Here is a 24,784-nt window from a genome sequence, read left to right as displayed (position 1 = left end):
TGTATGGGAACATTTTGATTTGATTGCTTCCAGTAAGGTAAGGGAGAAAAACTATATAAATCCCCAAACACCCTAGCTGATGCAACCCTGGAGGTCCAAAAGTACCTATCTGAACCAAACATCGACAGAATGAAAAATCCATTAGTGTACTGGGAGACACATAAAAATACCTACCCAAATTTATATAAACTGGCACTCACATTACTCTGCACCCCAGCTTCATCTGTGCCTTGTGAAAGAATATTTTCTAAAGCTGCTGAAATATTGTCCAAAAAAAAAAGAAACCGTATAAAGCCAGCCATTGTGGGAAAGCTATTATTTCTAAATAAAAATGAATAACAAATTATCCTTAGCACTTGTTGTATTTTGTTCACATACTAAATTACTAACACAAGCACATTCATATCTTTGTCTTAACCTTGTAATGCCTGCAATATAAAGCAACTGTCAGAATCACAAAATTTGAAAAATAAGGTCTTAATGAAATCTTTTTTTCAAATTTGTAAAAAAATAATATGTGTAATAAGCGCTCTAATATCTATAACCCTTGCTAAATCCTTTTTTCTTCTTCTCATGGAACCTCCAGATGCATGAGTTGACTTGTATCCATTTTTTTTTTTGAGGAAAGCTATTTCAAAATTCTGAATTAGTCTCAAAATCATGAAATTTTAAGTGTATCAAATGTGATACATTTGGCAAGAAAGGGTTTTAAGTAAATAGCCATTGAATTCTTAACACCGTTGACCTCTTGGGCTTCTAGACCACTTGATGGCGCCATAGAGTAAATGAAGCATCATGAAGCTTTGCTACATGTGCAAACCAATTGGCTGCAAAGCTTCATTGCTTCATGAGGCTTCATTTGGCCATCCCCACTCGGAAAGAAGGCAGGCGTGGAATCCGACAGGGACGCGCAAAGTCTGGAGCTGGGGCAAGAAGATAAAAGTCGTGATCCGGGGATCGGATAAATAATTAAGTACGCGAGATGCAGCTGACATGGTAGACAGACTAGTTGATTGGGCGACGAGTTGGTGGCGTCATCTGGCTTATGAAGATGGCTGATTGGCATTGCCAGCAGCTGTGGCCACTCCACCCAACTGGCGTCCAACCTGCAATCGATAAAAACACTCACACCTGCCCAAGGTGGGCCAGGGCTCAGGAAAGAGGGGCCGAGGCCCTAACATAAACGTGCGCGGGCCGGGGCAGGACGTGCGCTGGAATGATAACTACCGATGTGTGCTGCGGCCAAGAGCAGGAGGTGATAGGGGTACAGGTGCCAGGAGGGGCACATGCTGGTCAAGTATTATGAAGTCTATGCATGTACTAGTGATGGTGAAATGAAGCCTCATGAGGCATTGCACCACTTGGCAAGGCAAGGCAAGGCAAATTTATTTATATAGCACAATTCAACACAAGGCAATTCAAAGTGCTTTACATCACATGAAGACCATAAAAATCACATTTAAATCAACACAACGTAAAAACCAAGACAAATGATCGCATTTAATCACAGAATAAAAATAAATAAATAAAAATAAAACAAAAATAAAAATAAAGCAAAAACTGCTACTAATAATCATTGAAATCAGCAATGGAGATAAGCACAAGAAGAATAGAAGGCAGGTAGGTTGAAATATATAGACAGTTATGGATATGCAGTGCCAAACAAAAGCGTTTTTAGCCCTGATTTAAAGGAGCTAACAGTTTGAGCATACTTCAGACGTTCGGGTAACTTGTTCCAGAGGTGAGGAGCATAATAACTAAATGCTGCTTCACCCTGCTTGGTTCTTGTTCTTGGAACATGCAGAAGACCCGTTCCAGACGACCTTAGGGGTCTAGATGTCTCATAGGAATCTAACAAGTCAAGCATGTATTTTGGTCCAAGGCCATTAAGTGTTTTGTAGACGAGCAGTAGTATTTTATAGTCTATCCTTTGACTCACTGGAAGCCAGTGTAGCGATTTCAAAACCGGTGTAATGTGGTCCAGCTTCCTTGTATTTGTGAGGACTCTGGCTGCAGCATTCTGTACTAGCTGCAGCTTCCTGACTGATTTTTTATCAAGACCTGTAAATATACCGTTGCAGTAGTCCAATCTGCTGAAAATGAATGCATGCATAAGTTTTTCCATGTCTTGTTGAGTCAGAAGCCCCTTAATTCTGGTTATATTTTTTAGGTGGTAATAAGTGGATTTAGTGACGGACTTTAGATGGCTATCAAATTTTAGGTCTGAGTCAGTAATTACGCCAAGGTTTCTGACTTGATTTGTAGCTGTTAGTGACATTGTGCTAAGTTGGCTGCTTATCTTTGACCTTTCCTTTTTTGGCCCAAAAATGATCACCTCTGTCTTCTCTACATTTAACTGGAGAAAATTCTGGCACATCCATTCATTGATTTGACGAATGCATTTACTCAGGGAGACTAAGGGACTATAATCATGTGGGGACACAGAAATGTACAGTTGTGTGTCATCTGCATAGGGTTGATAGGAGATGTCATACTGTTCCATTATCTGAGCTAACGGAAGCATATAGATGTTAAATAAGAGTGGTCCAAGAATTGACCCTTGAGGGACTCCACACGTGAATTTGGTTCGTTCTGACTGATAGTTTCCAATTGACACAAAGAAATCTCTATCATGTAAATAGGATGTGAACCACTGAAGAATAGTGTCAGTAAGCCCTACCCACTGTTCCAATCTGCTGAGTAGTATGTTGTGATCAACCGTGTCAAATGCGGCGCTGAGATCCAATAGTAGCAGAACAGATGATTTGCCTGCATCGGTATTCCGACGAATATCATTTAGGACTTTGATAAGCACGGTCTCGGTGCTGTGTTGTGGCCGAAATCCAGACTGAAATGAGTTAAAAAGATTGTTTTGCATCATAAAAGTCTGGATCTGTTCAAACACAACCCTTTTGATAATTTTCCCCAGGAATGTCAGATTTGATATTGGCCTGTAATTACCAATGGTTGAGGCCTCCAGATTAGTTTTTTTTTAGGAGAGGTTTTATTACTGCAGTTTTTAAAGTCTGAGGAAACTCTCCTGTTTGGAGGGAAGTATTTATAATCTGAAGTATGTCTGGGGCTATGCAATGAAAAACAGTTTTGAAAAAGTTTGAAGGAAGGATGTCAAGGCAGCATGTTGTGGGCTTTAATTTCGACACAATTTCTGTTAAAGTGGCATAGTCCAGGAGGCTAAACTGTCTAAGATTGACGTGGGGGACATTTTGGGAGGTGTTTAGTGTAACATTTGTTAATCCGGAGTTGCACACAGCCTGTCTAATCTTTAGTACTTTGTGTGTAAAGAATGCTGCGAAATTATTACAGGACACCTCAGATGCCAATTCCTGAGGTATTGATGCTTGTGGGTTTGTCAGTTTGTCAACAACAGAAAATAGTGTGCGAGTATTGTTGGTGTTTCTACTAATGATCTCTGAAAAATATGATTGTCTAGCATTTTTCAGTTCCTGGTTGTATTTGCGAAGACTCTCTTTGTAGATATCATAAAAAACTAGGAGTTTGTTTTTTCGCCATCTGCGTTCTGCTCGTCTACAAACTTGTTGTTTTATAGCTAGTATGGCATTTCTCCAGGGTGACCTCTTCTTTCTTGACAAAGTTTTTGTCTTAATCGCGGCAATAGTGTCCATTACAGTCATCACACTGGAACTGAAACTATTTACAAGTTCTTCCACTGGAGCTATTGTAGAGGTTAATGATGAGGCATAGGCCTGTGTGAATAACGCACATGTGTTATCACTTATGTAACGCTTCCTAATCACCTCTGTTTCCCTTTTCAGAGGATGGACAGGGGTGGTCATTTTAAACATAATGCAGTAGTGATCAGACAGAGCAACATCATTCACTGTGACCTCAGAGATGTTAAGACCTTTGGATATTATTAAGTCCAGTATGTGCCCTCTGTTATGTGTTGGAACTGTGACATGCTGAGATAAACCAAATGTATCCAAAATATTTAAAAGCTCTCTAGCACATCCTTCTTCAGGATTATCAACATGAATGTTAAAGTCACCCACTAAAACAACACAATCAAAGTCCATGCAGACGGAAGACAGTATTTCGGTAAGCTCATCAAAAAACATTGTGTTATACTTCGGTGGTCTGTAAATTGTTACCAAGGCAGCTCTGCAAGGGCTTTTTAGCTGAATGACAATATATTCAAAGGAATCAAACTGACCACATGAAATATTCGTGCATTGAAAACTGTCCCTGATCAGACTGGCAACCCCACCTCCTTTCTTATGGGTTCTTGGCGCACTAAAGAAATTGAAGTTTGTGGGGGTTGCCTCAATCAGAACTGTCGAACTCTTATCTTGATCTAACCAAGTTTCTGTTAGGAACAACATGTCAAGGTTATGTTTGCTGATAAAATCATTAATTAAGAAAGATTTGCCAGCTAAAGATCTAATATTTAGCAGAGCTAATTGGAGATGCCAGACTGGATTCACTGGTGAGTTTTGGGAATGACTTACTATGCTTAACAGGTTAGCAGAGTTGATTGAACGTTTTTTATTTCTCACCAGTCTAGCCCTTTTTTTGTTGTTTATCACCACTGGGATTGTTGAGCATACATACTGTACTCCATAAGGCCCCGGCTTTTGCTGGGACAGAACAGTCTTTGTAATGTTGTCACAGCCTGGACCCGGTGCACATCATGTTGGTGTGGCAAACATGGCTTCCTCCATAGAAGGATAATACCGTGTAGTTCCAGAGTTGTAGTGCTTTGGCTTTGCCCCGAGAGAATTCCAGGGGAGGCTGGTTGGTTTGTTGCCATCTTCCCCTGGCACCTGTCGGGTGTGACAGGTACAGGGTGGAAGCGAAGACATGAACTTGAGGAGATCAAGAGACTGGTTAACCTTGCTATCTAGATCCATGGAGTCCCGATCAGGTTGACTCATTATTTCATCCAAACTAAGTCGTCGGCGGGGTGGCTCCCGGGACTGTGGGGATTTAGGCCTTGATGAGGCCTTAGCCTGACTGAGTCGGCGGAGTGGTGGCGTCTTGGAGTGTGAGGATTTGGTGCTGGATGGGGCCTTATCCTGGAGTCGGCGGCGTGGTGGCGTCTTGGAGTGTGAGGATTTGGGGCTGGATGGGGCCTTATCCTGGAGTCGGCGGCGTGGTGGCGTCTTGGAGTGTGAGGATTTGGGGCTGGATGGGGCCTCGACAGCAGAGGATTGCACGGTCGGGTCGTTTTCCTCCTGTTGAGCTGATGGAGCCACTTCTTGAGTCTCGTCTGAAGGGGGTCGATCACCTGCTACCAGGGTCTCCTCCCGTTGAGGCAGTGGAGCCTCAGCAGAGGAGGGTTGGTCACAGCCTGGCAGGGCGGGCTTAGTCACTTCCCCTTCAGCGACTATCGGCTCCATTTTTGGAGGAGACATTGATTCTGCATGCACACTGTCTGATTCAGCACTCATCCCAGCCACCATGTTTATCCGATGTTTTGGGACAGCTTGCCTCCTTTCCTCGAGATAAGCAGACTGTCTGTGCCTCAAGAGATAAAACATGCTGCTGCTTAGTAACCGCACTCCTGACTTATTTAGGTGAAGGCCATCGTTCTTAAAGAGATGCCTGCGCCCTGAAAATATGTTGAAATTGTCAATGAAGTACATCGATTGTCCAGCGCATGTTGCTTTGAGCCATTTGTTGAGCATCATCACTCTGCTGAAACTTTCATCCCCCAGCCTGGGCGCGGGTATGGGCCCACTGAAAAACACCTCAGTATTTAAAGTTCCGACTTTGTTTATCAGTTCAGTGAAGTCTTGCTTTAAAAGCTCTGATTTTTGCTTCGCAATATCGAGGGCTCCTATGTGTATTATCAGAGTAGTGGCTGTTGGATGCTGAGCAGCAATGCTCAGGATTTTTTCAGAGATAACAGACACCGTAGCTTTGTTAAAACAACATACTCTGGTATTGTTGCTACAAAAGTGTTTCATCCCATTCACAGCAAAGTCGCCCACTATCAGAGTGCGGGGCCCATTGGGTCGCTTTCTCTGTAGCCTGCTAGCACATGCATTAGCATCGTACCTCTCTTTCGAGCTGGGTGTTCCAACTTTCCCTGGGTCAGGAGTCTCGGAGAGTGGCGTAAATCTATTTTCCAGTTGAATTCCAGCAGCTTGAGGCACTTTGCTTTGAGCCTTTGTTGTTGCCTTGATCTGTGATAATTTTCTTTCTGGTGCCGGAGTAGATGACGCTGTCTTCTGCAGAGGTGGCCATTCCTTTTCATCGTAAATCTGCCAGTGCTGGGTTCTGCCAGGGTCCCGTTGAGTCTCGATGGTGTTTGTTTGCATTCTGTGGGTCCGCTCCCACTCGCTGTTTTGGGAGATCGGCAGAGTGGTTTCATTCCCGAGCTGTCCATTTACCTCCATATAGGCTGTATTGGCTGAGCGAAAATTGTGTTGGTTCGTTCCACTAAAGTGGATCTACATAACCTCTGCATTGTAATTTACATACGTTGCTAATTAGTACAAAAAAAAAAGTTTTACTCACGGTTTCCAGTCATTTTTTAGTAATTAGCGTTTTTGTGTCGGTCTTTTTTTCCCCCGTGGCGCAGTGATATTGATACGGCGGAGTCGTATCGTCAGTGTGTGAAGCCATTTTAGGTCACGTGCACCAATAGGAGACGAGGATTGTTGCTATGGGTTTGGAAAACAAACAACATGGCGGCGACCGTGTCAAGCTACGACACGAGCGAAGATGAACAAAAGATAAGAAAACCGCATTCGAAATTTAGTCAAAAGGCGTCGAAACGATGCTATATGCATCTCTCAACTGTCCAAGGGCGAAAAAGGGCAGGAATTTGGAAAAAACGTGCAGAGTCGCGTGGTTGCGTCAGACAATGGCTTTCTCCACAGGCTCCGTCGAAGGATATTGCTGAAAATGCGTCGACTGGGATTTTTAACGACATTCACTACAGGTAAGCCACACGCACGCCTTTGCTACAAGGTTAATTGTTATTAACCTATGCTCACAAAAATCTTATTTAAACTAGTGTTGTAACGATGCCATTTTTTAGCCCAGATATCAATACCACTTTGTTATCAAATGTATGTACAGTGTATAGAAAGTGAATCCAGTAGAACTTTTTATTACATACCTGTTATGGGTGACAATGGTTAAATAAACCTTTTGGCTCAAGAACATCAAGCTGTAGTCAATAAAAGCCCTGATACTGACGTGGCAGTGATTGCTGTAAGTCTGCAGATAGATTTACAGTGTAAATTGCATTTTTTCCACAGGAGGAGGCAACAGAACGAGGACTGACGTCTCTGCAGCTCCTGGCACTAGTGTGTGTTTAGTACTCATTGGCATCCATACATTCACAGGTTGTGACTCTGCTTGTGCCTTTCATGGCAAAGGGGGGGGGGAAATTCTTTTGCACGTCATAAAAAAAGAGTACCTGACTGGTTTTGCAAAGCTGGGCAGCAGTTTTAAACTTGACCTACAAACATTTAACACGTTGTGGAAATACGTGTGCCACCTGTTTGGCCAGTTATATGCCAAAAATGATGCCAAATGCAGATCTTTCTGTATGGCCTCGTCAATCTTGCCAGAACATTCTATTCCCCCAAAAACTGATGTTCTGTACCAACATTGCAGGACAGCAAACTATCAAGCAGCAATTATGAAACGTCTGACAGGTAAAATGTGTGCCCCTTCACCCATTGGGAATGGGTGGGACATTGAGGATGGGCAGTTGGCAGTGACACGGATGACTAAAAATCCTGCCCCTGATACTGTTTTGCAAGTAGTCAACTGTAGTTGAAAGGCAACCAATTGTGACAAGTGAAGATGTTCCTATATGTCTGCAAAACTTTCTTGTACTGATTTATATCGGTGCCAAGCATGCGAGAATGTTTCCAAAGAAACAGAAGACACTTGGATGGGCTGATGACTTTGATGAAAGCGATTTTGAGGAGTAATGTTGTCATGTACAGTTTTACTATTTCTTATTTCTATATATATATATATATATTTTTAAATTCGTTTTTCAATATTTGTATGTGTATTTTTATAGTATGAGACACTTCCATGTTTAAATAAATGTTGTGTACCAACAGTACCATATTTGAATGATTCCAACCTTTTGTGTGTATACCTGTACAGTGTGATTAAAAAAGGCTGTGCCAAAATCATAATGCCATTTCAAAAACAAAAAACATTTAAAAAAAAAAACTCTACTTTGAACAGATGTAGGAAGTAACTATGTTCAATTTCATGTTTTCATAGTATTCAAATATGGCCATCACCAGCAGCATGGACAACATCCAAGTTGACATGAGAATTCCTCCCTCCCGCGTTGATATAGTCTGTTATTCGATCTTTCATGTCATCAATATTTGCTGGAAGTGGTGGAACATACACTTAGTGTATAACATAGGTTATGTGCCATAAAGATGGATAATGAACTTTGTCTTTAACATACCAACACGTCCAGCAAGTACTGATGATGTGAAATATCGAACAACAGTTGCAATCAAGACAATAACTGCGACATGCACAAGTTTGAGAGGAATTCTCTTCGTGGCTTGATTTTGTCAGTGCTGCTGGGTGTGTTCACATTTGAGCACTTATGAAACATGAAATAAAACTTGGAAGTCATCTTCAACACGTGTCCATCACTTCTTTTGTGATGTCTTTTATTTTTTAAGTATCACCTTATGATTTTGGCACATTATTTTTTGATCACCCTATAATTTTTTGTCTTATTCCATTTTTGCCATGATTCACATTTAGGAGGGTGTGGTAGCAATTCGGTTGATTTTCAGCCATTTATGATCTTGGTGTGCATTTTTTATTTTATATATTTCATTGCATAGTAGGTTGTGATATTTTTAATATATGATACATAAGCCTTTAGCTTAATTCAAAATATATTTCATTGTGCTGGGTGCAAATAATTAATGATGAAGTGTTTCCTTCAAGAAATTAGCTACATTTGCATTTGATTTCATTTCATTTGATTTCATTTACATGAATTCACCTATGTGTATACTAAGGCACCAATACTTGTTTCAAATGTTTGGTAGATGTGTTTATGACAATTGATAAAGATTTTGTGTTGCCAGAATTAATATAACACTTAAAACAAGCAAAAACAGCAACACTAGATCTGTATTTTTGTGTATTCACATCAAGATACATTTCTGGCTGGTGACTAAGTTAGAAGGGTATTGGCTTAGAAAAAATGCATTGAACACATAGATCCATCGTAGTGGAATGAAATCCATTTTCTAAGCACTTTTTCCATGGTCCCAGTAAAGCCATATTTCCACAAGCTTGTCCATTCGCAGCAGATCCTGGTCAACTCTAATCTTTTAATGGACGACGGTCCCACAGAAGAAGTTGTAGCTGTCAGTGAAGGGTGTTTCAGTTCTGAAAAACACGCACACACACATAAACCATGTGTGAACTGTTTCATCCATATCATATTTACATAATCTTCCAATCCAAATGATCTAGGCTTGTCTATTCTGCCATTTTTTCCTGAATAATATTATCAAATAGGTTTTTGGAACTACAGTTAAACAAACTAAATACTATGAAAAACCTATGTTATCTGTCAGTCTAAACTTTTTGCTCAAAGTTAACAATCTAACATCATAATAATGACCGCTACAGCCCAGAACTCACATTGCAAGTCTTAACTTCATATGTGATCTGACCAGAAGCCCCCCAACTTTCATAGTTATTCACAACAAAAGGCGTGTGTGTGGCTTACCTGGAGTCAATGTCGTTAAAAATCCCAGTCGACGCATTTTCAGCATGATCCTTCGACGGAGCCTGGAGAGAAAGCCATTGTCTGACGTAGCCACGAAGGCTTAGCAAGTTGCATGCCGTTTCGGCCAAATTCCTGCCCTTTTTCGCCCTTGGACAGATGAGAGATGCATATAGCATCGTTTCCATGCCTTTTGACTACATTTCGAATGCGGTTTTCTTATCTTTTGTTCATCTTCGCTCGTGTCGTAGCTTGACACGGTCGCCGCCATGTTGTTTGTTTTCCAAACCCATAGCAACAATCCTCGTCTCCTATTGGTGCACGTGACCTAAAATGGCTTCACACACTGACGATACGACTCCGCCGTATCAATATCACTGCGCCACGGGGGAAAAAAAGACCGACACAAAAACGCTAATTACTAAAAAATGACTGGAAACCGTGAGTAGAACTTTTTTTTTGGTACTAGTTAGCAACGTATGTATATTATAATGCAGCGGTCATGTAGATCCATTTCAGTGGAACGAAATCTATTTTCTAAGCACTTTTTCCATGGTGCCAATACAGCCTAATATTCACTTCAAGCCGGTAGATTTTTGTTTCCAGTACTGCTATCTTCTGGAGCAGTTTGTGGTAATCATCCATTGACAGGGGAGGCATGTTGCTGCTACTTAGCTTTCGTTAGCCGAATTCCTCAGCTCTGATAAGGCAGACTTGTGTTCCAGTAACGACAAAAAAGCACTTTAAAAGGCTCAAAAATGCTCAAAAAGCCTTTGTTTGAATATAAACAAGATTAAAAGAAAATTCCAAGACTTACTGAGTAATTTAGAGGTGATTAAAAATGATTAAAAAGATGATTGAAGCTTGAGAAGCAGGAGCAAAGCAGAGAGACGTCTGCACAGTAGCGAAGCAGCAGATGAACCTCGAGCCAATTGGTTCGAGAATGGGTTCATTTCTCGAAGCTTCATGCGTCCACGGAACCACCTACTGGCTAAGTGTATAATCACAGTCATTTGTCTCCCAACCACATAAGTGATTCGTTAATTTTTATGTGTGTGTCTGTTGGGAGGGTATTATTTAGCAAAATATTGTCTCACCAAATCCTCGATGTACATAGATTATCACAAAAGTATATATTTTTTTTCTTCAACTTCCTTTTCACTGTTTTCCTGTCACAGAAGTTAAATTTGGCATACATCTTCAGCAATGAGATCAAACTCATAACCTGAGTGACCATAATGTATGAAGGGCAGTACCCTCTGAATAAAAAAAAAAAAAAAAACCAAAAAACAAAAAGGACCTATACATATGAAACAAAAACGTACACATAGACATAAACAGTACCTCACAGTCATAAAAATATATGATATGGCGATGTCTCCTGTAGGTCAGCAGTGCCAAACAGCTCCCCAAAAATCAATGTATACAACAAATTATACAAATAAACGTATGAACTTTTGGATCCAGTAAGAGGAGTGGCCACATACAGTCAGAGTCATACGTCACTCATGAAGTAAAACTTAACAATATATATTTTTTCAGTGTACTGAGTATATGTGTGAAAATGATTCCATAAATGGCATTATCATAATGTGGTAGGTTGTGCAATGTTTTGTTTTTGTTTTTTCTGAAAATGACACATGTGCATGTAGCTGGTGTTGCATGGATCCACCCCGCACGACACGATCTGCCCCATTTGCCCAGGACAGGACTCGAACCCATGCGTACAACACGTCCAGCAGGGCAGGCAGATGCTCTGACCACCAAGCCAGAAGACAACGTACCTGCTTGTCCCCTACTCGTAATCAGGGAGAGAACAGTAAACGTGTTTGTGTAACATGAAAAAGGGTACTAATTATGCCTGTGTAATTTGGACATTGATGTAGCTGGAGGATGGTGGGGATTTTCATTCTGTTTGATTAAAAAAAAAAAAAAAAAAAAATCTACAGAGAGGAAGTCCTCTTTCTTGCTGGTTCCATCCAAGTATTAACTACTGTCCCCTTCTCTCAACTCACTTAAACTTTTCACTCTCCAAACCACCTCCAAACTAGCCAAAGTCTCACCTGATCGCAACTCTCCTTCAAACACCCACATTTTGAAAGCATCCAGAGGGTGTTGATAGACTGTAGCGAGCTGTCAAACCGCACAACAAATCTAAAGCACTCCGTGAAGCAATCATGTGGTGCAGCTGGGCAGCGAGGCTTCGGACGGCATCATTTTCGGAACCTCCCCTAAATGAAGCAAGCCTCGGTACACACTTCGCGGAAAAGTCCCTTCATTACTCGACACGCTTCGAAGGCTCGGCGCACCTCGTGACATCACTAGCATGTACCATATTTTTGCTCTGCTTTTCACAGGGCCATTTAAAAAAGTAAATTTAGTAGATTTAATTTACTTTAATACATTTAATTTGATGTTGTATTGTATTGCATTTGCATTGCGTTGCATTGTATTGTCATAGGCTTCATAATGTATTGAATGAAGCACAGGGCCGATCCGTAGAGGGCCTATTTTCAAAAACTTCCAAATGCAAATAATTTAAAAACCACAGCTGCTACTGACCTAAAACCAAAACAGGCACCTACCTTAGACATATATTAGTCTCCATGAGCAGCAGCATTAAAAAATTCAAAGTCGTTCCCTTATAAAATCCCGATTAATTACTTTTTTTATATAAATATAACAAAACTTAAAATGGCTATAAAATTGTCAGATTTTACACTAGATGCACAAAAATCACCAAATGCAGTTCACTCACTTTGGCCAAGTTTTCCAACACTCCCTGCTGCCTCTGTTTTAGATATCTTTTTAAAACCTTTGCCGTCGCTTAAGGGTGCGAAAGCTACAGTTTGTTCAAATATTTACAAAATTGGCTCAGATTCCACTGTAAACACCCTTAAGACGGTATGGGAGTCGGGTTTGGAAATTAGTATACCTGAGGAGGTCTGGAGAGAAATTTTGCGTAGGACACACAAATCCTCAATTTGTGCTAAACAAAGTTTTATTCAGTGTAAGTTTCTACACAGAGCACATTATACCAAAGCTAGGCTGGCCAAATTATTTGATGCAGTCCCCCCCATTTGTGATTGATGTAAGCAGGTCCCAGCCGATTATGTGCACGTTTTGGTTACGTAACTCTAACTGCATTTTGGTCTGACATTTTTGCTGTTTTATCAAAGGTCACTGGGATAGACATTGCTCCAAATGCCTTGACTGCTCTATTTGGTGTAGCAGCACGTTTTCCACCCTCTCAGAAAGGGTAGCTTATAGCATTTTTAACCTTGCTGGCTAGGAGGCTAATTCTTTTGAGATGGAAGTCACCAGTCCCACCTACGCAAGCCCATTGGATCAGAGAGGCGTATCGGCTGTTTTTGGATTGAAAACCCTAATAAGAATCTTCAGCACCACCTGCTGTGAGTGACTTCCTGCACTCCTGCATGGAGGTCATTTATATCAGGGGCGTCACTAGACCTAGGCCTGATGGGTCAATTGCCAAATTTGCCGGCAGGTGTGATCGCCGTCCATGGTGCTGAACCCCTGTGGTGAGCCCTGTGGAACTGGGGCGCCATAACATATACTGCATCTATTTGTATATGGCAGAAAACACAGGCAAGGCTGAAAAGCAGTTTCTGCTCTTCCACCCCTCTTTAAAATAAACTGCTTTACTGAAAGCCAAAAGAACTGCTATGTTTGATAGAACAATATGTTTATATGCTGCCATAGCAGGTTCATGGCGCATTAGGCCCCCGAACTATTTTTAATTTGTCCGTTTTACCCTGGAGACCCCCGTTTACAGACACCACGCAACCGCGTTTGTTTCAACCCAGCCATAAAAAGAAGGCAATTAATTATATGTATTATTTGAAATGTCGATCATTTTTCGCTTGGAATCATTAATTGATGTCTAATATTTAGTTAAAAAACCACTTTATACAATTATTCACTCGCATATTTTAAACTTTTAAACAAATTATGTCACAATGAAAAAATTAGTGTCTTTAAATAGGTCACTCCTCTACCTTATAACTATCGCTTATTTCTATTTTTTTTTTTTTTTGTTACTGTTGCATGTCCCCCGATATTTTAAATGATAAATAATCGATCCAAACAAAGAAAAATGGGGGGAACGTTTAAAGGAGTAACTCTTTCAAAAAGAAAATCTCAACCACTCGTTATATTACCGTGTTTCACGCATAAAATCCCCCAAAAGTTCAGCTGTGGTCATTCACAGCTGTGTCTTGACACTCAGTGGGACATGCTACATGGAGTTTTTGGATCGAAACAAGGTAAGTACGCGATAATATCTAGTTAAAATCATGGTGTCTTTAATTATGCTCTCTCATGCTCTCACCTCGAGTTAGGGGTTTAGGGGTTTAAATTTTTCTTTTTCTTTTTTTTTTTTATAAATGTCTTCCTGCTCAAAATTTTTCTTCCCCCTAGAAAATTGAGTTTTTAACCTTTCCAATGATGTATAACATATGCATATATGACAATTTTGAAATCTGGGTCTCAGAGCGGAACTTCAAGTCACCTGGGTGTTTTCCGCCATATAAAGTTTTCTTGATGGGAAATGATGTTTTTGCTCTTCCCCAAACCAATACATCATACTGTACTGTGGCTTAATTATTCATTCATTCATCTTCTGAACCGCTTACTCTCACGAGGGTCGCGGGGGTGCTGGAGCCCATCCTGCCTAACAACGGGCAGCAGGCAGGGTCAGACGCGTCGCGTCCCGTTAGGCAAGCCAGGGAATTGCCTAGGGTCCCCAGCCAGCAGGGGCCCCCAGAGGGCCAACAGATTTAGTACACGCAGCTTTACTGCACTGTCGCAGCGACAAGTGCGACAGTGCCAGTGAAAGCCTTGTGTCTGAGTTCCCGGAAATGGGCCCCTTCACTCGCTCTACACGCCCTCCCTCCCTCACGTGACTCAGAGTGTGAGTGAGCGGCGATTTGTCTTTTTTTTAATTGGCGTATATCCAAAATTAAGAGAAGTAATCCTTCTGGAAGTAACAAAAGAAAAAAAAAATCAGCAGAAGAAAAGGAAGCAAGACAGCGGTGCGCGTACTATGTTAGTGCAGTTTTATGTCCAAATGTAGTCGAAGCCGGGCACTTTGAGTGTCCTAAAAAGCGCTCGATGAGACCGAGGTATTATTATACTTTTATTAAATATGCTATTGCTCCAAGTCCAACTGTCCCCCTTACTTGCACATGCTCGATGGGCCCCATGTTGCTTGTTGCCTGGGGCCCCCGGGGACCCTTGCTACGCCTCTGGGCAAGGTACACCCTGAACACGTTGCCAGCCAGTTGCATTCTTAAATTTTTATTATTATTTTTTTTTAAATATTTGTATTTGTTTTTGACTTTTTTTTTTTAAAGAAAGGAAAAAACTAGGAATATTCTTATTTTCATTAATTTAAATAAAAAAATCATTAAAACTATATTTATGTATATATTATTACATTATTGGAAAAAGGAAAACTGAATCTGATTTCTGTAGTCCTTGGGTAATATAGGAATTGTATTTAAATGTTATTTTAGATAGAAACATGAAGTCAATGGAAATGATTTCCTTTACCTGGCCTCACAAAATGTCTCACTGGCCTTGAGTTTAAAACTTGTGCCAAAGAAAAAAGTTTATGAAAATCAGAGATTACACAAACAGGTTGAAACACAACATCCTAGCACCCCATCTCCTCACACACACACACACACACACACACACGCAGTCTGCTGTGCAATTTGCACAATATCAGGGAGTAGGTACATTAGAAGAATTTCATTGTGTGTTGGATTTTAATTTACTCCCTTAAGTTATTTTAAATTTTCTAAAATTTTCTATTTCACTACACGACTGCGCGCGTGACAGCTGTTAGCAAACAATTTAATTTTTTGCCCTGTACAGTTCAATGACAATCCATTGAGTTTACGAGTGGATGTTACAGATTCAACACACTAGATGGCGGTAATTCGTCCAAACGTCAGATGCCACTTACACCTAAGAAGAAGATTGTGGCGGACAGACACTCCCTGTCATGGCCGAAGGTCGATCCTGAATGCCCAAACTGAAAGTTTAAGGTAAAATTTATGACAAACCCTAAAATGTAGTAACCTGCAAACAGTGGTTGTTAAATTTGAGGACTATATCTTAAACTAACAGTAAAAGGTAATTAATGGCGCAAACAAGTTACTAGTTTTGATGACGAACTCTGGTGTTTAATGCAAAACAACAAAAACAAAACACGATGTGATAATAAAAAAACTCCTTCCACAGATGACAACGCTGGCTAACAGAGCAATAGGAGCTATTGTGGGATCGGCGGTTGCAGATGCAGCAGGTAGAAAAAATATCAAATGCAAAAAGATGCTGTTATTGTCTTTCTCTTCTACCACGATTTAGAATGCGTATGTAGGGTTTAGAAACTAGTGGTCTGAAATCTGTATCAGAATAAGAGAGCATGGATGTCATGAGCACAATCATTTGGCATAAACTTGTTTTTTTACTCTGATGACTCACAGCGCAGCCTCTCCATTGGGTCTATGACCTGCAGAAGCTGCAAGGGATCCTAGCTCAGGAGCCTAATCCGGAATTCCACTCCAAGTCAGCAAACCCCTTCTACAGGAGACAAACAGGCCAACAGAGCTGCTATGGGGACCAAGCATATGTGCTGCTTGAGTCTCTGTCTAAATGTGAAGGTAGACTTTCATACTACAGCTTAAAAAGCCACACTCTGGCCCAACATAATAATGATAAAATATCAACCATAATTGTCTTGATCATTGAATTACGCACATATTTATAATTGTAACTACTAATCGTGAAGACTATTTCGCTGCATTCGATTGAACGTATGTCTTTGTCAGAAGTTACTAGCTGACTGACTAGGGCGAGGCAATATGGCCTAAAGTACGTATTACGGTAAATTGAGCAGATTTACCTCGATAACGATAAATTCGCCCAAGCGGACTGTTATATAATTTGAAAATCTGAATTAGGGCTGCAGCTATCGAATATTTTAGTAATCGAGTAATCGACTGAAAATTCTATCGATTAATCGAGTAATCGGATAAAACATATATTTTTAGGTGAAGAGCAATAATAAATATACATGAGAAAACAAGACATTTCATCTAATATTGAACTATTTTCAGTCAATCAATGTCTTTATTTTCGATGTACCATGTTGAAAACAGCCAACAATTGCATCTCGGATGTAACTAGAATTTAAAAAAAAAGACTAATTCACTGCTTCCACTCAAAAAAACTTTTAGATCTTATAAAATATATAGATACGTATATATATATATATATATATATATATATCTTACGTAAAAATGTCATTACGCTTGATAACACACATCACTTAAAAGTTAGGATTTTTTCCCACGTGTTTCAATTGAATTTCGATTTGTGTCAAGCTATTTTTAAGTTCTAGTTAAGTTTTAAGTTAGTCTAAACTGTAAGTCCTGGTAGGATTTTGAGTTTTTGCAGTGTTCAAAATAAATGTATGATACAGGCTGTATTGGAGCACCTTAGGGACCAGTGCTACTTGGTGTTTTATCCAGCAATGACTACTGAGATAAAATTGATAGTTAGCATCACTAAGTTTTTATTTTACACCCTCATCACTCCACAGTGCTATGTTATGTTAAAGCCGGTAGAAGACATGTTAGCCACGCATCGACAGTGGTCATAATTAATAGAAACCTAGCCCTCCGCAGGGCTAACGTTACGTGAGCGAGTGACAGTAACGTTAATCTTATTTATTAGCACTTAGCGCACCACTGCTTTAAGATGGCGGCTGTTTACTAACGCCTCTGACTCTGTCATTTAGCATCTAGTTCAACAACATACATGTGATATCTATGAGACGCATCAGATGCTACCTGCTACCGTCGTAGCATCATGCGGGCTAGTTTTTGGCCACGTCGGCGTCGTTTGTTGCGGCTGTCTGCAGGTTCCCTTTAGTTTGACACCCCAAAGATGACCATTCACCCCAAAACACCAATTTCTTTTTCAAAATGCTACTTCTACAGTTTTTGCCCAAATCACATCATTTGCACATTAAAAAAAAAAAAAAATTCAGGATACTGAAGCCCGCCAGGCCAGTATTATTCGTGATGCAAAAATATACGGTTCAAAAATTACCAAAAACTTTCTCATTCATGTCCAATAGTCTTATTGCCATACTATTAACAGGAAGTGACCAGGCATAAACAGAAAGTGACCCTTTCTTCAACCAAAAATGCCCCCAAATCAACGGGAAGTGATTCTGAAATGCACCAAAATCAATAGGAAGGGACCTGATATCTCCAGGTAGTGACCCCTAAATACCTTAAAACCAACAAAAAGTGACCCAATATACAGTACCAACCATCACAGCAAAGCTACCATTGCAATTTCTCCAGAATTTTCTAGTTTTACAATGAAAAACCTACTTGTTGTACTTTAAGCTTCCTTTTTTTAACTGTCAAATCTTCTGATCAGGTCTAAATATTGATGATTTGAAAGAGCGCACACTAAAATTCTTTGGGCCAGGATCCGAGTATGACACGCCTGTCAATGATCCATACAGGCAAAGAGGCGGTAAGGACCGTTGATGTTTTTTATGAAAATTTTCCATATTTCTTGCTTTTTCTGCTTCATGCGCTTGTGTTTTATGTTTTTTTTAGGCCCAAGACCTCAACTGCCCATTGAGGGACCGTGGAGACATGTTAGTTTAAAAAGCTTCCTAAAGAATGTGGATTCTGGCAAAGAGGAGACAGGTGAAAGAAGCTCTGGTCATAGACTTCAGTGTCAGTTGACGAGAGAGCTCCTAAAGACATTGCACCACGGCTTCCCGTAGGGTGCCGGGCAGCTTTCACTGCGATAAACTTAAACACGCTGCGTTCTAACGCTGGATTTAAGTGGAAACGGGATGAAGGTTTTAGTGCATAAAAGCAGGCAGGAGTGTCTCAAGAATGATTTGGTCGAGTATTCATTGTAATTAGTATAATACAGCACCATGCATGCACTTTGAAACTGTGAAAAAAATGGAAAAAAATTAGCGTAACTTTAGCTTGAGATATTTACATAAAATGAATGATAACTGCCCTTTTTTTGCTTTTAACCAAAAATCTAGACAGTTTTACCTTCCTATCTGTAGAAATTCTGGGATTTACTCATTTATTTACAAGAATTTTGAACTTAAAAAGCTCTTTGTTTTGTGATGCCTGTCATGTTGGATTTGTATCCATACACAATAGCGTAACTTTACATTTAAATAATCAGGTAGTTTTTGGTCAACTGCCTGTTTTTGTCAGAAATATTCATTTAGACATTTCTGCGTCCATACAAAAAAAACCTGCTTTTTCGTGTTTTATTTTATGTAACATTTCAATCTAACAACGATGAGGGCCAGATAGCCGGCAAGACGTGCTGAGGGAATAGTGACATCGGAATTCAACCTAAATAAGTTGTGATTGTATATAGAAAATGCAAAATTTGCTTTTGTTGAGTAAAATTAATTGGCTGTTTTTATTAATTTATAAAAATTTATTTATTTATTAGCTGTTGAAAACTTTTATGTCAAAACAAAAAAAAAATAAGTCGCTATTTCGGCAAAAACCTATATTCTAGATATTGCTATTGATCCTGAAGATATAGGTGATTATCTCTGCATTTGGTGATTTTTGTGCATCTAGCGTGAACTCTGAGAATTTTATAGCCATTTTAGGTTTTGTTGTACTTATATAAAAAAAAGGATATTATTAGGGAACGACTTTGAATTTTTTTTATGCCGCTTCTCATGGAGGCTCATATATGCCTAAGGGAGGTGCCTGTTTTGGTTTTAGGTCGCTAGCGGCTTTGGTTTTGAAAATATTTGTTCATTTATTTAAAGTTTTTTTTAAAATAGGACCCCTACGGAACGGCCCCGGGCCCCGTTTTCCATCAACTGATAATGAAGTCTATGCTCTGGTTCTAACAAGAAGTGATCACACAATGACGAGAAACAACTAACCAAAGCTTACCAATCTTATTTCCAGGTTGTGAGACTGACTGTCAGATTGATGGGATAGCTAAGCTGGCTCCTATAGTGGCCTTCTATGCAGGGAAACCTGACATGTTGGAAAAGGTTGAACAGGCAGTTCGAGTCACACAAAACAACGACGCGTGTGTGGCAGAAACTTTGGCAGCTGCCAGGTCGGTATCTACATTAAAATCATTTGTTTTATATAAAGATAAAACACAACTTAAATTCAGGATATTTCTTTGCGAACATGACTCTTGTCTGACCCAGATAAGATTTGTGGTGATACTGGAGTGCAGGGTTGCCCATAAGCATTTAGAAGTATTGAAACAGCATTATCAAAATAGCTGAGTTGAGTACCGTATTTTTCGGACTATAAGTTGCAGTTTTTTTCATAGTTTGGTTGGGGGTGCGACTTATACTCAGGAGCGACTTATGTGTGAAATTATTAAGACATTATTATATCATTTCGCATGTTATTTTGGTGTTTTGGAGGGACACTGATGGTTTGGTAAACTTGTTAGCATGTTCTTTATGCTATAGTTATCTGAATAACTCTTAATAGCTATGTTACGTTAACATACCGGCCACGTTCGCATTTCGTTGTTCATGCATCATGTAACATTATCATACTGTACTTATTCAGCATGTTGTTCTTTATTGAATTTTTATTTTAAATTGACTTTCAGATGACATATCTATTCTCTGTGCTGGATTTTATCAAGTAAATTTCCCCCAAAAATGCGACTTATACTCCAGTGCGACTTATATATGTTTTTTTCCTCTTCGTTGGGCATTTTATGGCTGGTGCGACTTATACTCAGGTGCGACCTATAGTCCGAAAAATACGGTATATATTTTAACAATATAAATTCTAGGGGTGTGACAAAATAGGAAAAAGGTTATACAGTGGGGAGAACAAGTATTTGAAACACTGCCAATGATTGGCAGTGTATCAAATATTTGTTCTCCCCACTGTATATCGTAATACTTTGCATCCAAAAAGGTTCTCTATACGCTCATGCCAAGAATCGAGATATACCATAATTTTCGGACTAAAAGCCGCTACTTTTTTCCTTATTTTGAATCCTGCGGCTTGTAGTCCTGTGCGACTTATTTGTGGTTTTATTTGGGTTAATAGGCAACACATTCCTCCTAGCATGCATTGCAGCAATACAGATGTAAACAACAATCAAAATTCATGTTCTGTGCTAATTATTATAATAATAATAATAATAATAATAATAACAATTATTATTATTATTATTTATTCAGTTACTGTTCAGGTTGTTTCAGGAATTGCCTGTTATGGTATTTGGTAACATTTTATTTGACAATAGCGTCATAAGACTGTCATAGGACGGTCATATTTATGAAATGACACCATAATGAGCATTACTGAATGCTTATGACAGATGTGAATAAGTGTCATCCGGCAAAATATGTTACTAACTCCATTTATGTCCAGTTTGGAACTTGTCCATCCATTCAAAAGTGAGATAGTTTGCCAGATAACACTAAATGACATCTGTGTTAAATTCATTAATGCTCATGACAGTGTCATGTCATTGTTATGATTGTCTAATGATAGTCTTATGGCGCTACTGTCAAATAAAGTGTTACCAAATACCATAACTAGCAATTAATGGAACAACTGGAACAGTAACTGAAGAAATAATTAGCACAGAACACAAATTTCGATTGTTATTTACCTCTGTAGCGCTCTAATGCATGCTAGGAGGAATGTTGGACAACAACAGTATTGACAGCAGGTGGCAGCAGAGTTTGACTGTCTCCCCCAAGGCAGCAGTAATGGCCAAATGAAGCCTCTTGAAGCAATAAAGCTTTGCAGTCAATTGGTTCAAAGCTACAGTGGGGAAAATAAGTATTTAGTCAACCACCAATTGTGCAAGTTCTCCTACTTGAAAAGATTAGAGAGGCCTGTAATGGGTAAACCTCAACCATGAGAGACAGAATTTGGAAAAAAACAGAAAATCAGATTGTTTGATTTTTAAAGAATTCATTTCCAAATTAGAGTAGAAAATAAGTATTTGGTCACCTACAAACAAGGAAGATTTTCTGGCTGTCAAAGAGGTCTAACTTCTAACGAGGTCTAACAAGGCTCCACTCATTACCTGTATTAATGGCACCTGTTTTAATTCATTTTCGGTATAAAAGACACCTGTCCACAACCTCAGGTTCTCACACTCCAAACTCCACTATGGCCAAGACCAAAGAGCTGTTGAAGGACACCAGAGACAAAATTGTAGACCTGCACCAGGCTGGGAAGGCTGAATCTGCAAGAGGTAAAACGCTTGGTGTAAAGAAATCCACTGTGGGAGCAATTATTAGAAAATGGAAGACATACAAAACCACAGTTCGCTAGAGAGCATTTGGATGATCCAGAAGAGCACTGGAAGAATGTGTTATGGTCAGATGAAACCAAAATAGAACGTTTTGGTAGAAACACAGATCCTCATGTTTGGAGGAGAAAGAATACTGAATTGCATCTGAAGAACACCATACCCACTGTGAAGCATGCGGGTAGAAACATCATGCTTTGGGGCTGTTTTTCTGCAAAGGGACTAGGGCGACTGATCTGTGTAAAGGAAAGAATGAATGGGGCCATGTATCGAGAGATTTTGAGTGAAATTCTCCTTTCATCAGCCAGGGCATTGAAGATGAGATATGGCTGGGTCTTTCAGCATGACAATGATCCCAAACACACAGCCAGGGCAACAAAGGAGTAGCTTCATAAGAAACATTTCAAAGTCCTGGAGTGGCCTAGCCAGTCTCCAGATCTCAACCCCATAGAAAATCTGTGGAGGGAGTTGAAAGTCCGTGTTGCCCAACGACAGCCCCAAAACATCACTGCTCTAGAAGAGATCTGCATGGAGGAATGGGCCAAAATACCAGCAACAGTGAGTGAAAAGCTTTTGAAGACTTACAGAAAACGTTTGACCTCCGTTATTGCCAACAAAGGGTACATAACAAAGTATTGAGATGAACTTTTGGTATTGACTAAATACTTATTTTCCACCATGATTTGCAAATAAATTCTTTAAAAATCAAACAATGTGATTTTTTTTTTTTTTTTTCACATTCTGTCTCTCATGGTTGAGGTTTACCCATGTTGACAATTACAGGCCTCTCTAATATTTTCAAGTGGGAAAACTTGCACAATTAGTGGTTGACTAAATACTTATTTGCCCCACTGTATATGGAGGTTCATTTGGCCTTATGGCAGTCGTATGATGCCACTGTCAAATAAAGCGTTAGTTTAATATCTTTGGGTGAAAATATCTCATAATACAGTGAGGACAGCTGTGGCTTATAGACCAGACTGGCTTATCTATGAACAAATATCGATTTCGTGTCAAATTAGATGGGTGGTGGCTTATAGAAAATTACTGTATATTGTAACAATGTAGATACTTGAGCAAACTTGACATATTTTCCTCAGGTTCTTGGAGTATTTCATCCTAAATGGCCCTGATCCAAAAGCCCTAGAGGATGTTCTTACACAGCTCAATGATCCGAACAGAAAGCAACCACAAGATTTGGACAAAGCTGTCATTGGTACATATTTGTATTGATATGTCAAAGATATTGACTCATTTGAGGAAAACAGACTGTGAAGATCGAATAACGTCTGTTTGGTGTGTGTGCTTTTGTAATTTCAGGTCATATTCATCAGGTGACGGAGAATTTAAACAAAACTCCCCAGGAACTTATACCAGCAGTTTTTCCTAACACCTGAGGTATCATTTCTTTTTTGCACCTTTTATTTAGATTTGAAACTTCATTCAATTTAATGGCAATTAAAAGAATGAATGGTATACCTTTTATCTCATGAATGAATAGCGTACGGGATTTTCTTCCTTTAGGTTTGCCAGGTGCGTTCCAAGCAGCGCTACATGGAGTCCTGACAGCCACAAACTATGAAGAGGCAATCAGAGAAACCATGCGTTGTGGGGGATGCACCTGTAGCAGAGGCTCCTTTATTGGGGCTTGTCTAGGTGCTCAGGTGGGACACATTTTTCACTTTTTCACCCATTATGACTTTACAAGCATTTCACACCTGCGTTTCTATTAATGTACACTACAGATGTTTTGCAAACTGATAGTCTGTTTTTTTTCTTCCCGCTTACCAGCTCGGGTTCGAAGGAATTCCAGCTTCATGGGCCTCCAAAACTCAGCGATATGAATGTGTGTTGGAACACAGCATGAAGATAACAAATCACCACAAGTAGTTTTTTATTTGTTGTCTCAGACACCATTAATAGAGAACATTCCTGGAAAACAGATGACCTTTCAAAGTGCAGTCAATGAAGGTTCTTGTTTAAATTGTCGACAAGAGTCAGATGTTTTTGTCACTGTGAAAGTTTAGCATGTTGCTCCAGTTGTTCTCGACAACCTGGGTAAAGCAGAACACATCATGAAATGGATACAAATTTATAAATGATGATGATCGTGAGGGGCTTGGTGAATAAAAAAAAAAAATCACCTTATTGCCAAAAATAGACACGTAGATGTTTTTGACAACAAATCTCCAAGGAGGAATTCTAACCTACACTACAGTATACTGTACACAATCGGCGGAATTTTCCCTGGCAACACTTTTGACAGCGCCGCACAAGTTTTGGCATTTGGTAGCCTGATTTTCATCATTATTATATTGCCCTTGCCAAGTGACAACTTTCAGGAAAAGAATGTCATTTTACTAATGACCAAATCTTGTAAAATACACATTTTGACAGCATATGAAAATAGTAACCTGCCACATCATATTGATTGTTCCATAAATTCACTATGAATATATTTCACAAATCAGTCTGGAAAATATCCATTCCAGACCTGTTTCATTGGTGGAACCTTCAAAAAATACGGCTGTTGATTGGAAGATGGCTCTTCTCGTGACACTTATGAAAACATCGTTTCCCATCAGAAAAAAAAAAAAAAAAAAGCTTTCTAGTGAACTTTGCCCCTTTTTAATGAGGAAATGAAGTTTTTTCAGACAAAAATGTAGAAATTGACCTATCTACAGT

At 39.6% G+C, this 24,784-nt stretch overlaps 2 protein-coding genes across 2 annotated transcripts in view; one reads left to right on the top strand and one right to left on the bottom strand.

Moving 5' to 3' along the window:
* LOC130929378 (exostosin-like 2) overlaps positions 1 to 12,493 on the bottom strand; it is a 31,107-nt gene extending 18,614 nt beyond the window's left edge. The window contains exon 1 of the mRNA XM_057856480.1: positions 12,316 to 12,493. Within this exon, the coding sequence (XP_057712463.1) occupies positions 12,316 to 12,350 (35 nt within the window). The 5' untranslated portion in view covers positions 12,351 to 12,493. The remainder of the gene's footprint in view (positions 1 to 12,315) is intronic.
* A 3,211-nt stretch (positions 12,494 to 15,704) lies between these two features.
* On the top strand, positions 15,705 to 24,506 carry LOC130929958 (crystallin J1A-like). Its single transcript, XM_057857596.1, has 10 exons — positions 15,705 to 15,804; positions 16,001 to 16,064; positions 16,246 to 16,422; positions 18,215 to 18,313; positions 18,400 to 18,492; positions 19,753 to 19,909; positions 23,200 to 23,315; positions 23,420 to 23,497; positions 23,624 to 23,763; positions 23,891 to 24,506. The coding sequence occupies exons 2-10, from the start codon at positions 16,001 to 16,003 to the stop codon at positions 23,987 to 23,989; spliced, it is 1,023 nt and encodes a 340-aa protein (XP_057713579.1). The 5' UTR covers positions 15,705 to 15,804; the 3' UTR covers positions 23,990 to 24,506.
* The last annotated feature ends 278 nt before the right edge of the window (positions 24,507 to 24,784 follow it).

The sequence above is a fragment of the Corythoichthys intestinalis genome, chromosome 14 (genome assembly GCF_030265065.1).
Source record: "Corythoichthys intestinalis isolate RoL2023-P3 chromosome 14, ASM3026506v1, whole genome shotgun sequence".
Classification (NCBI taxonomy): domain Eukaryota; kingdom Metazoa; phylum Chordata; class Actinopteri; order Syngnathiformes; family Syngnathidae; genus Corythoichthys; species Corythoichthys intestinalis.
Note: the sequence above shows the minus strand (reverse complement) of the source record. Positions and strands in the feature narration are given on the sequence as shown.